Raw genomic sequence first — 12,070 nt, 5'->3', positions numbered from 1 at the left:
TTGTTTGGAATCATGAAAAAAATGATGTACAAAGTTTCAGACACACTAGTAATTAAGTTATCCTGTTAGGAATCATGAAAAAAGAAGATATACAAAGTTTCAGACACAGTAGTAATTAAGTTACCTTGTTAGGAATCATGAAAAAAAAATGATACACAAAGTTTCAGACACACTAGTAATTAAGTTATCCTGTTAGGAATCATGAAAAAAAAATGATATACAAAGCTTCAGACACACTAGTAATTAAGTTATCCTGTTAGGAATCATGAAAAAATAATGATATACAAAGCTTCAGACACACCTAGTAATTAAGTTATCCTGTTAGGAATCATGAAAAAAAATGATATACAAAGCTTCAGACACACTGGTAATTAAGTTATCTTGTTTGGAATCATGAAAAATGATGTACAAAGCTTCAGACACACTAGTAATTAAGTTATCTTGTCAGGAATCATGAAAAAAAAAAGATATACAAAGTTTCAGACACAGTAGTAATTAAGTTACCTTGTTAGGAATCATGAAAAAAAATGATACACAAAGTTTCAGACACACTAGTAATTAAGTTATCCTGTTAGGAATCATGAAAAAAAAATGATATACAAAGTTCAGACACACTAGTAATTAAGTTATCCTGTTAGGAATCATGAAAAATAATGATATACAAAGCTTCAGACACACTAGTAATTAAGTTATCCTGTTAGAAATCATGAAAAAAAATGATATACAAAGCTTCAGACACATTAGTAATTAAGTTATCCTGTCAGGAATCATGAAAAAAAAAGATATACAAAGCTTCAGACACACTAGTAATTAAGTTATCCTGTTAGGAATCATGAAAAAAAATGATATACAAAGCTTCAGACACACTGGTAATTAAGTTATCCTGTTAGGAATCATGAAAAAAAATGATATACAAAGCTTCAGACACACTGGTAATTAAGTTATCCTGTTAGGAATCATGAAAAAAAAAAGATATACAAAGCTTCAGACACACTAGTAATTAAGTTATCCTGTTGGGAATCATGAAAAAAAAGATATACAAAGTTTCAGACACACTGGTAATTAAGTTATCCTGTTAGGAATCATGAAAAAAAAAAGATATACAAAGTTTCAGACACACTAGTAATTAAGTTATCCTGTTAGGAATCATGAAAAAAAAGATATACAAAGCTTCAGACACACTGGTAATTAAGTTATCCTGTTAGGAATCATGAAAAAAAAAAAGATATACAAAGTTTCAGACACACTAGTAATTAAGTTATCCTGTTAGGAATCATGAAAAAAAAAGATATACAAAGTTTCAGACACACTAGTAATTAAGTTATCCTGTTATGAATCATGAAAAAAAAGATATACAAAGCTTCAGACACACTGGTAATTAAGTTACCCTGTTAGGAATCATGAAAAAAAAGATATACAAAGTTTCAGACACACTGGTAATTAAGTTACCCTGTTAGGAATCATGAAAAAAAAGATATACAAAGTTTCAGACACACTGGTAATTAAGTTACCATGTTAGGAATTAAGAAAAAAAAAATATAGAAAGCTTCAGACACACTGGTAATTCAGTTACTCTGTTAGGAATCGTAAAAAATAAGGATATGCAAAGTTTCAGGCACACCTGCTGTTAAGTTACCCACATCCATTTCAAGTTTGCTGGTGCGACCAACAGGTAACCACCGTCCAGTTTCAGTATCCATTTTGTCCACCCCATAGTGATCCAAAGGTTCCCCACCATCATCCTTTGGTGGGTTCCACTTTAATCTACAGCCTTCAGCATGCACACCGGACACTTCCAACGGAGCCTCTGGAGGTGCTGGTTTATCTGTAACAAGAAAGTTCTTTTAGGTCAGACTTAATTTTTCAGGATATTTATTTTTCCTTTCAAAATTCATAGTCTTACCTGAAATGTGATACTGGAGCAAAGATGATTTACACTTTAAACTAAATCACCTATAGTATCTACTTCAGCAGTGACTTTATCTTTTCTAAACTCTTTTATACAAAAATTTACTTTCTAAGATGATACCAGATTACATATTAACTCACCTAACACTATTACTTCAGCAGATGTTTCATCTTTCCCTGAAGAATTCTCAGCTATCAAAGAGTAACATCCAGAATCCTTACGCTTGGCATTATTGATAACCAGCAAAGCCTTCTCTGTTTCACTTTCAATTGTGATGTGGCCATCTGACATCAGTTCCGCTTCACCGAAGTCGCCACGATTTTCTGGGTGTCGGCTCACCAATGACCTTCACATTAAATTTAATTGTCTGTCCAGCATGAACTTTCAGATCTCGCATCTTCTCAAGTTTAGGTGCCACTATAAATGTTATATGCACCAAGTTTATCAGAATAAATCACAAAACAAATTTTAAATTTACAATGAACAAAATTTTTAAGAAGAAGTTGTTTACCATTTATACAATATTACATAATTTATCCTACGTTTTTGATGAACTAAATATTAAAATTATAGGATTTATAAGTGAACAATATCTTAATTATATACCATACAATAATAACTACTTTTAGAACACTAAAAATAAAAATAATTTCATTTTGAAACGAAAATCACGCCTCTGATTATATTATTAAATACTCATATTCTATTTTATATTAAGAGTAGTTAAGCAGAAAAAGTTGTGAAAAAACATTTTTAAAAATATCTAATTACTTCACTTACAAAATCGAGGCTTGGTAGTGATAACATCTGAAGGATCACTAGGATTGCCAGGACCAGCTTTATTGATTGCTCGAACCCTAAACTGATAATCCACATTCTCCATAAGATCAGTAACACGAGCCTCACATTTTTCTCCAATGATTTCTGTTGCTTTTTGCCACTTGGTGCTAAACTTATCCTTTTTCTCTATCACATAGCTAGTTATTGGTGCACCTCCATCACTCTTTGGTGGGCTCCAAACAAGATCCACAAAGTGTTTGTCCCAGTTTTTAGAAGAAGGTTTCCCCGGTTTATCTGGTTCATCTGAATATTAGAAATAAATATTTTAATTAGTTAAAAATTTTAAATAATGTTACATGTTTGAAATTCCAATAGATTAAAAGGATGTGTATACACATATATAACTAAATAGTTTTACAACACCTTCCAAAATAAGCTAGCTTTTTTATATCTACCAGATAACAGTATTCACAAAGCCAGCTTTCCAACACTCTCCAAGATAAATGTATTAGCAAAGCTGTAGGTTGGTTGGTGGTTTAAGGCTCAAAGCAACAAGGTAATCTGCAGCAAACAAGTTGTAAAAACACAAAAGTAAAATATTATGCAAGATAAAAAAAACAAATCAAGCTAAAAACCAAATAAAGTTCCAAAAAACAGGTAAAAACTTAAGAAGAATTAAAAGAGCCAATAGTCCATAAAAATCTAAAAACAAAAGTAAGTTGAAAAGTGACTCCATTGCCAATGTCTGGGGTAAATCCATGGAAAAGATATGACTAAAATGATGCCATTATACTGAGCTGTAATGAAAGCACAACAGTGAAATGTGGACTACTGTGACTTGAGTATTGCAAAGGCCATACACTGGTGGATCAGTCCCAGATAAAGGAAAACATTGGGTTAAAAAACTGTGACCAATGCACAGCTTAACCAGGACAACTTCCTCCTTCCAATCCTTATGGAAAAAAGACAGCCAAAGAACAGAAGGTTGATCTGGAAAAGCTTGTTGTCACATTGCTCACTCCACATCAACTACCAATTGGCGCAAAGCCAAGATTTGAATACAGGACCACAGTCCATGCATGAGACAGACATGAGTGTGATAGCACCATAGCAAACAAACTCAGCTGCTGTGTCAGCAAATGCATTTCTGCAAATACTAATGTGGCTTAGCATCCAGAAGAACTGGACAGAAAAAGAAAAATGGACCGGTCATTTTCAAAATTTCTAGAGAAGAGGGTAAGAATTAACATGAAGCAATTCCAGGGCCAGTAAAAGCTAAGAGAGTCTGTATAAATAGTACAATGTCTGTACTACATAGCTTATATGTTATCCAGAACAAATGAACACACAAACTGTAGAGAAGATCCTGTGAGCAACAACCAAGCCACAAGAAACCATGGCAAATCCCAGAGAGTCACCAATTTCAAACCATTCATATAAACAGGAATAGAAGAATGGTTCAAAAGATGTTCAGCAAACAGAAGAAGGTACTTCCAGTCAGGAATATCTGCCTTCTTCAGATGACTCAAAGAAAGGTCACAAGTAGGAAGGGTAATAAGCCATGGTGGGATGAGCTGATAACTGAAGACAGAAATGTCATCCAATGATGCACCCAATTCATCCAGCTGTGCATGGCTATAAAGATCAAAAGGAAGAATGGCAGGCCATTTATTCTGAAAGGGCACAGCCCACTGAGGAAGGAAAACAAAACCACAGGTGGGATGCTGTGGTAAGGATCAAAGTTTAGAAGCATACTGCAAAGAAAGTTACAAACAGTGGAGGTCTGTGGAACTCAATGTAAAACTATGGACTGGAGAAGTGTGGAAAGCCTGTGCAAAACTAAACACCCAGATGAATGGGGTCTAGCATCTTCAAAGCTAAGGTTCTAGCAGAACTATAAACCTGAGACCCATAGTCCAGTTTCCTCTCTTCCTGCTCTTGGAAAGCAGGTCAATGTTTAATGCCCTCTTACACCTAGCAAGTAGCTTCTCGATGTGAGGGATAAATGTAAGCTTATGACCAAAGATAAGCCCCAAGAACTTTGGCTCAAGGACCACAGGAAGAACAATACTACTAAGGAGACAGAACTTGGAATTGGGGTGTATACCCCATTGGTGGCAAAAACAAAATACAAATGGTTTTAAAGAAAGAAAAGGTAAAACTGTTTGGTGTGGTTTATTTCAACATGGGATTGAGGGCAATGCAAAGGTTTAGGGAACTAAACCCTCAATGATAACTATCTTCCACAGAACTAGTTTCATTATATGCTCCAAGATAACTAACTGCATTAACAAAGCCAGCTTCCTAACACTCTAAGATAACATTCTCCAACATAACAGTTTCACAAAGTAATCTTTCATATACTCTCCAAGATAACAGTGTCCATAAATCTAGCTTCAGTAATAGAAAATCTGGGTCTCCATCAGGTATGATTTATTATTTTCAGAATTTAAAGAAAATTTATAAACTATGATAACAATGAAATTGTAAGAATAGGTCTCTGACTAACATAATAAAGATATGCTACAAATTTTCATTTTCAGTATTAAAAGATAATACACAAGTCTACAGGTATGAAGAGAGGATAATACACAAGTCTACAGGTATGAAGAGAGGATAATACACAAGTCTACAGGTATGAAGAGAGAAAATGTATGAGTACTATATATATTTCCTTCACTTTTAATACACTAGAATCTAAACTTTCAACATACCATAAGGATTCTTTGCTAGGACTGTTGTTTCTGTCTCCAGAGCATCAGATTCTCCTTCAGAATTCACAGCTTTTACTCTAAATTTGTACTCTTTGCTAGGTATTAAGCCAGTAACCTCTGCTTCTGGTTCCCTTGTTGTTGTAACAAGCACCCAGCGTGCAGTTTCAATGTCCATCTTCTCAACAAGGTACTGTTGGACTGGCTCTCCTCCATCATCTTCTGGTTTGTCCCATTTCAGCATACAACCTTCTGCATGTACATTAGAAACTTGAAGTGGTCCTTTAGGTATACCAGGTTTACCTTAAAACAAGAATAAAACACATTGATTAAAACAAATACATATACTTTTAAATGAAAAACAGCGAAAAGTTAGAGCTACTGACTAGGTGCTTGTTAACATTACAATACTTGTCAGTGCAAATTATTAAATGGTGTTACATTATGTATTTAATAAATAACACGTCATTAAATAACTTAGAAACGCAAAAAACTCTTCAGTTTATTAAAATTATTAACAAGGTAATTTATTATGAATGTAACAATGGTTAAGTTAGTTGGTTAACAGTAAATTAAGACTGCTAAAAAATTAAAAATTAATTTTAATCACTAACATTTCATAAACATCTACAGAAATTGAAGTGTTAGGCCTCTTGGAAAACTAATGAACACAAATTTAATGTAGAATTTACTGGTATTGATCTCTTTAGACAACTATTTACTAATTGAGAGTTTAGACTCTGAATTTATAAACTTATCTGTGTTGCACTACATATACTGAACAATTAATATACTGCTTACTTATTATGGTGACATCCACAGTTACTTCATCTTTTCCAGAATCATTTTGGGCTATAATGGTATATTTTCCAGAATTTTTTCTCTTAGCCTTGGTGAGCACAAACTGTGTATGGTAATTTTCGGTTGCTATTGTTAAATGACCCGAGGACTGGATTTGTTGCTCATTAAAAATCCAGGCAACATTTGGAGGAGGCTCACCTTTTATGTTCACATCAAACCTTACAGCCTGACCAGAATGAACCACTACATTCTTAAGATCTGTACGGTCAATGTATGGGGCCACTGTAAGTCAGAAAAGTCACACAGAGTACAGAACACACATTATATATTTTAAACATTAAAAGATGTACAAACAAATAAGATATTTGTAATGCATATATATAAAACATTAAAAATACAACATAGACGTTTTAACTAATAAAAGTTATACAAACAAATAAGATGTTTGTAATGCAGGTATATAACTTTTAAAATATAAAGGGGGACTTTGACACTGGTTTACAGAACAAAAATAACTAAAAAGGTGTACATTTCTGGATTTCTATTTGTTGGCATACATTAACAAAATTCCAGGGTGTTCTTTAGAATTTAATAATTCTCCATTAGATAAATACTGCATCAAAGAATGCAAAATTAAGAATTTTTAACTAACACTGAAACTTTCTTTTTTAAGATGAAAAAAATAGTTACAATGGCAACAGGATATTGTATAATCATCTGCAAACTGGACTGGTCTTTAAAAACAATAACAAACTATATTATGTCAAGATAAATTAAATCTGAACTTCAGCATACATACAAACACTTTTTACAGGGCAGAAAAAAATATATAAAAATGTTCTTAATTAAGAAAAATGTACTTCTTAAATTTATAATTTAATTAAAAATTCTTAAATGTATAATTCAGGTTATAATATGCAAGTCTCACAATAAACTGTAAAAAAAAAAAACGTTTTTCTAAGAAAATACAAGTTTAATGTTACACTTACAGAACCTTGGTTTTGCAACAACATATTTGGATGAATCACTTGGTTCACTTAGTCCAGCTTTATTTACAGCAATGACCTTTAACTCATACACATCTCCCTCTTCAATATCTGTTACAGTAGCTGTTGTCTTGTCTCCTGAAAGAAGTTTACCCTTCTGCCATTTATGGGAACCTTTCTTTTTCTTTTCAATAATATATCCAGTTATAGGAGATCCTCCATCACTTGCTGGTGCTGTCCACTTTAGATCAATATGGTCTTTGTCCCAGTCCACTGGTTCTGGACGTCCAGGCTTTCCTGGCTCATCTGAAAAATTGTGGTCAACCTCTTGTAACTACTTTCGAGAAAGTACAAAACATTACCTGCAACTAAAGCATTCTCTGATAAATTATAGGACATGTGGTCAACTTCTTATAACTGCTACATTCATTATCTGCAACTAAAGTAATCTTTGATAAATTATAGGATATAAATTACAAAAATAACAACACCATGCTTAAGTGTGTTATTTTTATAACCCAAAGCTTGGTCAAAAGGTCTTTGCTGTACCCTTTTCTTTATCAAACTGCATTACAATTATAATAATAAATCAACATTATTTAAACACACCATAAGGATTTTTAGCAAGAGTAGCAAGGGAGGTTTCCAGTTCATCTGAATCTCCTTCTTTGTTAACTGCTCTTACGCGAAAATGATATTTCTTTTCCGGGATCAGATTCTTAATCTCAAAGTTTGGATGTATGGACTTCCCAGCTGGAACCCATATGCCACTGTCTTCATCCTTCTTTTCAATCTCATAACATTCTATTGGTGCTCCTCCATCATCATCAGGTTCCTGCCATTTCAGCTTGCAGCCTTCCTTGTGAACATTGGACACTTCAAGAGGACCATTGGGCCTGCCTGGTTTACCTGCAGTAATAAAATTACAATAATGTAGACATAAAATACATGCATCTTGAAAAATTAACATTATCCAGTGGCTAAGCACTAAATCTGAAGAGTTACAATGCTAAAAACTGCATTTAACATCTGGTGTAAACACAGGACAGTTAGACCATTGTACAGCTTTACATAATTACACACACACACACAAATAATTAATATTACAAGTCCTAAATGGACATATTTTGTTTATCATATATGCCAACCATAAATACCATCATACTTTTACTAACTTTAATAGGTCTTCCCTCTCCCTAAGCCCTGTCACACTCAAACCATAATTTTGTAACTTATAAATTATCTGATCAGCTGTAGAAAAGTAGATATTAAAATAAGTCAACATTTTAAATTATTTGCTTCTCATTATACCTAACTCACTAACCTAAGACGGTGATTTCCACTTCACATTCATCACTGCCACTGCTGTTGGTTGCCAGAATCTTATACAAGCCACTTTCCTTGCTTGAGTGGCACGTAAGATACTGAACTTGGTGTTATAATCCACACTGTCAATCTTATAACTGTCACTTGAGCCTAGGATTTTGTCATTCAACATCCACTCAACTTTGGGAGGTGGTTCACCAATCACATTCACATCTAAGTTTACAACTTGCCCTACCTTTACTGTTACATTTTTCAGATTCGATTGGTCAATTCGAGGTTTCACTGAGAAGAAAAGTAAATAACTTATTAAATTATATTAAAGATCACTTTAAACATCTTTTATATAAAATTAATAAACTTTACTATCTTTATTCATCTGTACTGGTCAGAATTATATTTAACATATTCACTGGTCAAGATTATGTGCAACACACTGTACTGGTCAGGATTATGTGCAACACACTGTACTGGTCAGAGATCATGTTCAACACACCATACTGATCACTTATAACCAAAACATAAGCATGTTAAATATTTTTTTTCTGTAATAGTTAGAATTCTATTCAACACAATGATTCTTTGTGCAATAGTCAAACATATGTTCAGCACTAATTTTATGTGTAACAGTCAGGACTATGTCCAAAAATTATATTTTGTGTTATAGTCAGAATTATGTTAAACACACTGATTATTTGTGTAACAATCAGGCTTATGTTCAACACTAATTCTTCGTGTAATGGGATTACATTATGCATGTCATTAAATATACTATAACATTGAATATCTTTTCCCTGGAAGGTTCAGAAACAAGAGAAAAATGTTCTTAAAATTAACTAAACTTAAAAGTGTCAAAACAAACCAAAGTCACACTACTCATAACATCAAGATGCCAATCATAATTAGAAAACACACATGAACAAAATTACTTACAAAACTTTGATTTTGCTAAATGTGAGGGAGTAGCCTCACTAGGTTCACCAGAACCTGCCTTATTGATAGCTCGGACACGGAATTCATATTTGTCTCCTTCGTTTAATCCCTTAACCTTGCCTTGAGGAATGTTTCCTTGGATCTCAGTAGCAGATATCCAGTTAACTTTATATTTATCTTTCTTTTCAATAATGTATCCATTAATTGGTGCCCCACCATCATTCATTGGGGTTTCCCAGTTAAGTTGAACAAAATCAGAATCATAGTCAGTGATCTTCGGGAGTCCTGGAGGTCCAGGTACATCTGTGAACAGGCACATGTTACAAAACCTACTATTTCTAGTGTTTTTTATTTAAGTGCTTTTTTTACACAGTAAATATAATAAATTTCAAGTTCATATTGCTACTAATTCTTGACACTCGACAAAATATTGACATTTTTGAGTAGAATCAAAAAAAAAGGTTATAACAGTTCAATGACAATTACTTGAAATATTGTGAGATTTATAAGGCATAAAAGATAAGAACATACCATAAGGATTCTTGGCAAGCGTTGTTCTTTCTGTTTCTAATGGTTCTGATTCTCCTTCTTCATTAACAGCTTTCACTGAAACTGGTACTTATTTCCAGGTTGAAGTCGGTGACAGTCATTTCTAGTTTATCTTTATCAGCTCTGCCAACAGGAACCCAGCGACTGGTTGAAGTATCCATCTTCTCAATCGTATATCCATCCAGAGGAAGACCACCATCATCCTTTGGCTTGTTCCACTTCAGCTTACATCCTTCAGCATGAACATCTAACACCTCCAAAGGACCTTCTGGAGTAGAGGGTTTGTCTAGAATACAGAAGCATAAAAATATTTAAAAGTTAGAAACTAAATCTAAATTATGTCTAAGAATACAGAAGCATAAAAATATTTAAAAGTTAGAAACTAAATCTAAATTATGTCTAAGATATGACTTTTGATTTTAAATATAAAAATTTTAATTAATAAATAAAGTAAGTCCCTTTATTTCAAATTGAGGTGAATTTTAAGGTAAAAAACTATATCCAAAACCATTTGCTTATTCTTCCCTAGTGCCATGCCTGCATGAATACATTGGCAATCAAGACTTTCTATCTCCCTCTGTCCCTGGTGTTCTCAACAATTTTGTGTTACTTAGATTTCCTATGTCCATCTTGCCTCTATCTTATCTTTTTGATAATTATGCATCTTCTGTTGGCTTGTACTTACTCATTACTTTCTTTGAAGTCCGTACTGTTTACTACATTCTTCTTAAAACTAATATTTAAGTTGCATCACATTTTCTCTCACCTTCCTTTGTTATCATCCATGTTTTGCATGTTTACATGAATATGGTTTCAATGTTACTTCTATCAATGTATTTTTGTTTCAAAATGGCTTTCACATTTGGAAGGGTATTCATAAATTCATAAAACTTTAAAGGAACAAAATGGAGCTTATTATCCCATCAAGGACATCCCTTCCAGCTCACAACTATAGCCACTCCTTACTGTTCATAGATTAATTCAATCATTTCTTCAATTAAATTCTCAGCCTCCACCACTCTTGAATGCAGCATATTCCAAAAGCCAATCACCGAGTTTGAGTAATGCTGTCTAAAATGCAGACAACTCCTATGCTGTAAAATTTGACCTTACAACCCCTTGTCCTATTGTTTTCACTGCTAATCACAAAAACGTTTGATGGATCTATATCATCAATACCTTAATAACCTTAAACACCTGAATAAAATCCTTTCTGATCCTTCTCCTCTGCAGAAAAAACAAGTTTAGTCTCTTCTCATAGGACAATCTCACCATCCCAGATATCCTAGTGGCTCTTCTCTGAACCTTCTCCAACAATTCAATGTCATGGTAGCCCAAAACTGTATATAGTACTCTACATGGGGCCTTACAAGTGATATAAATATAGAGAAAAAAATATCCCTTGTCATATATTCAATGTTTCTATAAATTATACCCAAAAATTATGTTAGTCCTTTGCTAGTTACAATACACTGTTTAAATGACTTAAGCTATTTTTCTATCACAACACTAAGATTGTTTTCTTCAACCACAGTATTTAATGTATTCCCATTTACATTTTGATAATAATTTGAATTGTGAAAACCTGCATGCATCATGTTACATTCTGAAGAGTTAACCATCATCTGCAATGTAATGGGACAATGCATAAAATGATTTAAATCTCCCTGTAAGTCTGCAGTATCTCTGATACAGTTAACAACCCCAAAAATCTTCATGTCATCTGCAAACTTGAAAATTGTCTTGGTCATTCCAGAGTGAAATTCATTAATATAAATCACAAACAACAGATGACTCAGCACAGATCCCTGAGGCACATTACTTGTAACATTGATACAGTCAGATCAAACTTCATTTATTAATACTTCCTGCTTTGTACTCTCCATGCAATTTTCTATACAATTTAATAATATTTTCCCCACACCCACAGGTTTAATTTTGTAACAAGTCTTTTGTGAGACACCTTATCTTGCACTTTCTGAAAATCAAGGTAAACCAAATCCACAGTATTTCCTTCACCAATTCTTGTAGTAACATCATCAGAAGGTTTGTTAAATAAGACTTGTCTCTTAGTGAAA

General features: G+C 33.2%; 2 protein-coding genes across 2 annotated transcripts in view; both read right to left on the bottom strand.

Moving 5' to 3' along the window:
• LOC143249992 (twitchin-like) overlaps positions 1–2,200 on the bottom strand; it is a 53,434-nt gene extending 51,234 nt beyond the window's left edge. Inside the window, exons 1-2 of the mRNA XM_076500626.1 lie at positions 2,050–2,200; positions 1,622–1,825 (exon numbers count right to left, since the gene is read on the bottom strand). Of these exons, the coding sequence (XP_076356741.1) occupies positions 1,622–1,825; positions 2,050–2,200 (355 nt within the window). The remainder of the gene's footprint in view (positions 1–1,621; positions 1,826–2,049) is intronic.
• A 10-nt stretch (positions 2,201–2,210) lies between these two features.
• LOC143249991 (twitchin-like) overlaps positions 2,211–12,070 on the bottom strand; it is a 70,656-nt gene continuing 60,796 nt past the window's right edge. The window contains exons 2-12 of the mRNA XM_076500625.1: positions 10,063–10,278; positions 9,444–9,746; positions 8,577–8,795; positions 7,797–8,096; positions 7,191–7,493; positions 6,202–6,483; positions 5,404–5,703; positions 4,530–4,626; positions 4,119–4,324; positions 2,690–2,992; positions 2,211–2,326 (exon numbers count right to left, since the gene is read on the bottom strand). Of these exons, the coding sequence (XP_076356740.1) occupies positions 2,211–2,326; positions 2,690–2,992; positions 4,119–4,324; positions 4,530–4,626; positions 5,404–5,703; positions 6,202–6,483; positions 7,191–7,493; positions 7,797–8,096; positions 8,577–8,795; positions 9,444–9,746; positions 10,063–10,278 (2,645 nt within the window). The remainder of the gene's footprint in view (positions 2,327–2,689; positions 2,993–4,118; positions 4,325–4,529; positions 4,627–5,403; positions 5,704–6,201; positions 6,484–7,190; positions 7,494–7,796; positions 8,097–8,576; positions 8,796–9,443; positions 9,747–10,062; positions 10,279–12,070) is intronic.

Source organism: Tachypleus tridentatus, chromosome 4 (assembly GCF_004210375.1).
Source record: "Tachypleus tridentatus isolate NWPU-2018 chromosome 4, ASM421037v1, whole genome shotgun sequence".
Lineage (NCBI taxonomy): Eukaryota > Metazoa > Arthropoda > Merostomata > Xiphosura > Limulidae > Tachypleus > Tachypleus tridentatus.
The sequence above is the reverse complement of the archived record's forward strand: the minus strand, read 5'-3'. Positions and strand labels throughout refer to the sequence as shown.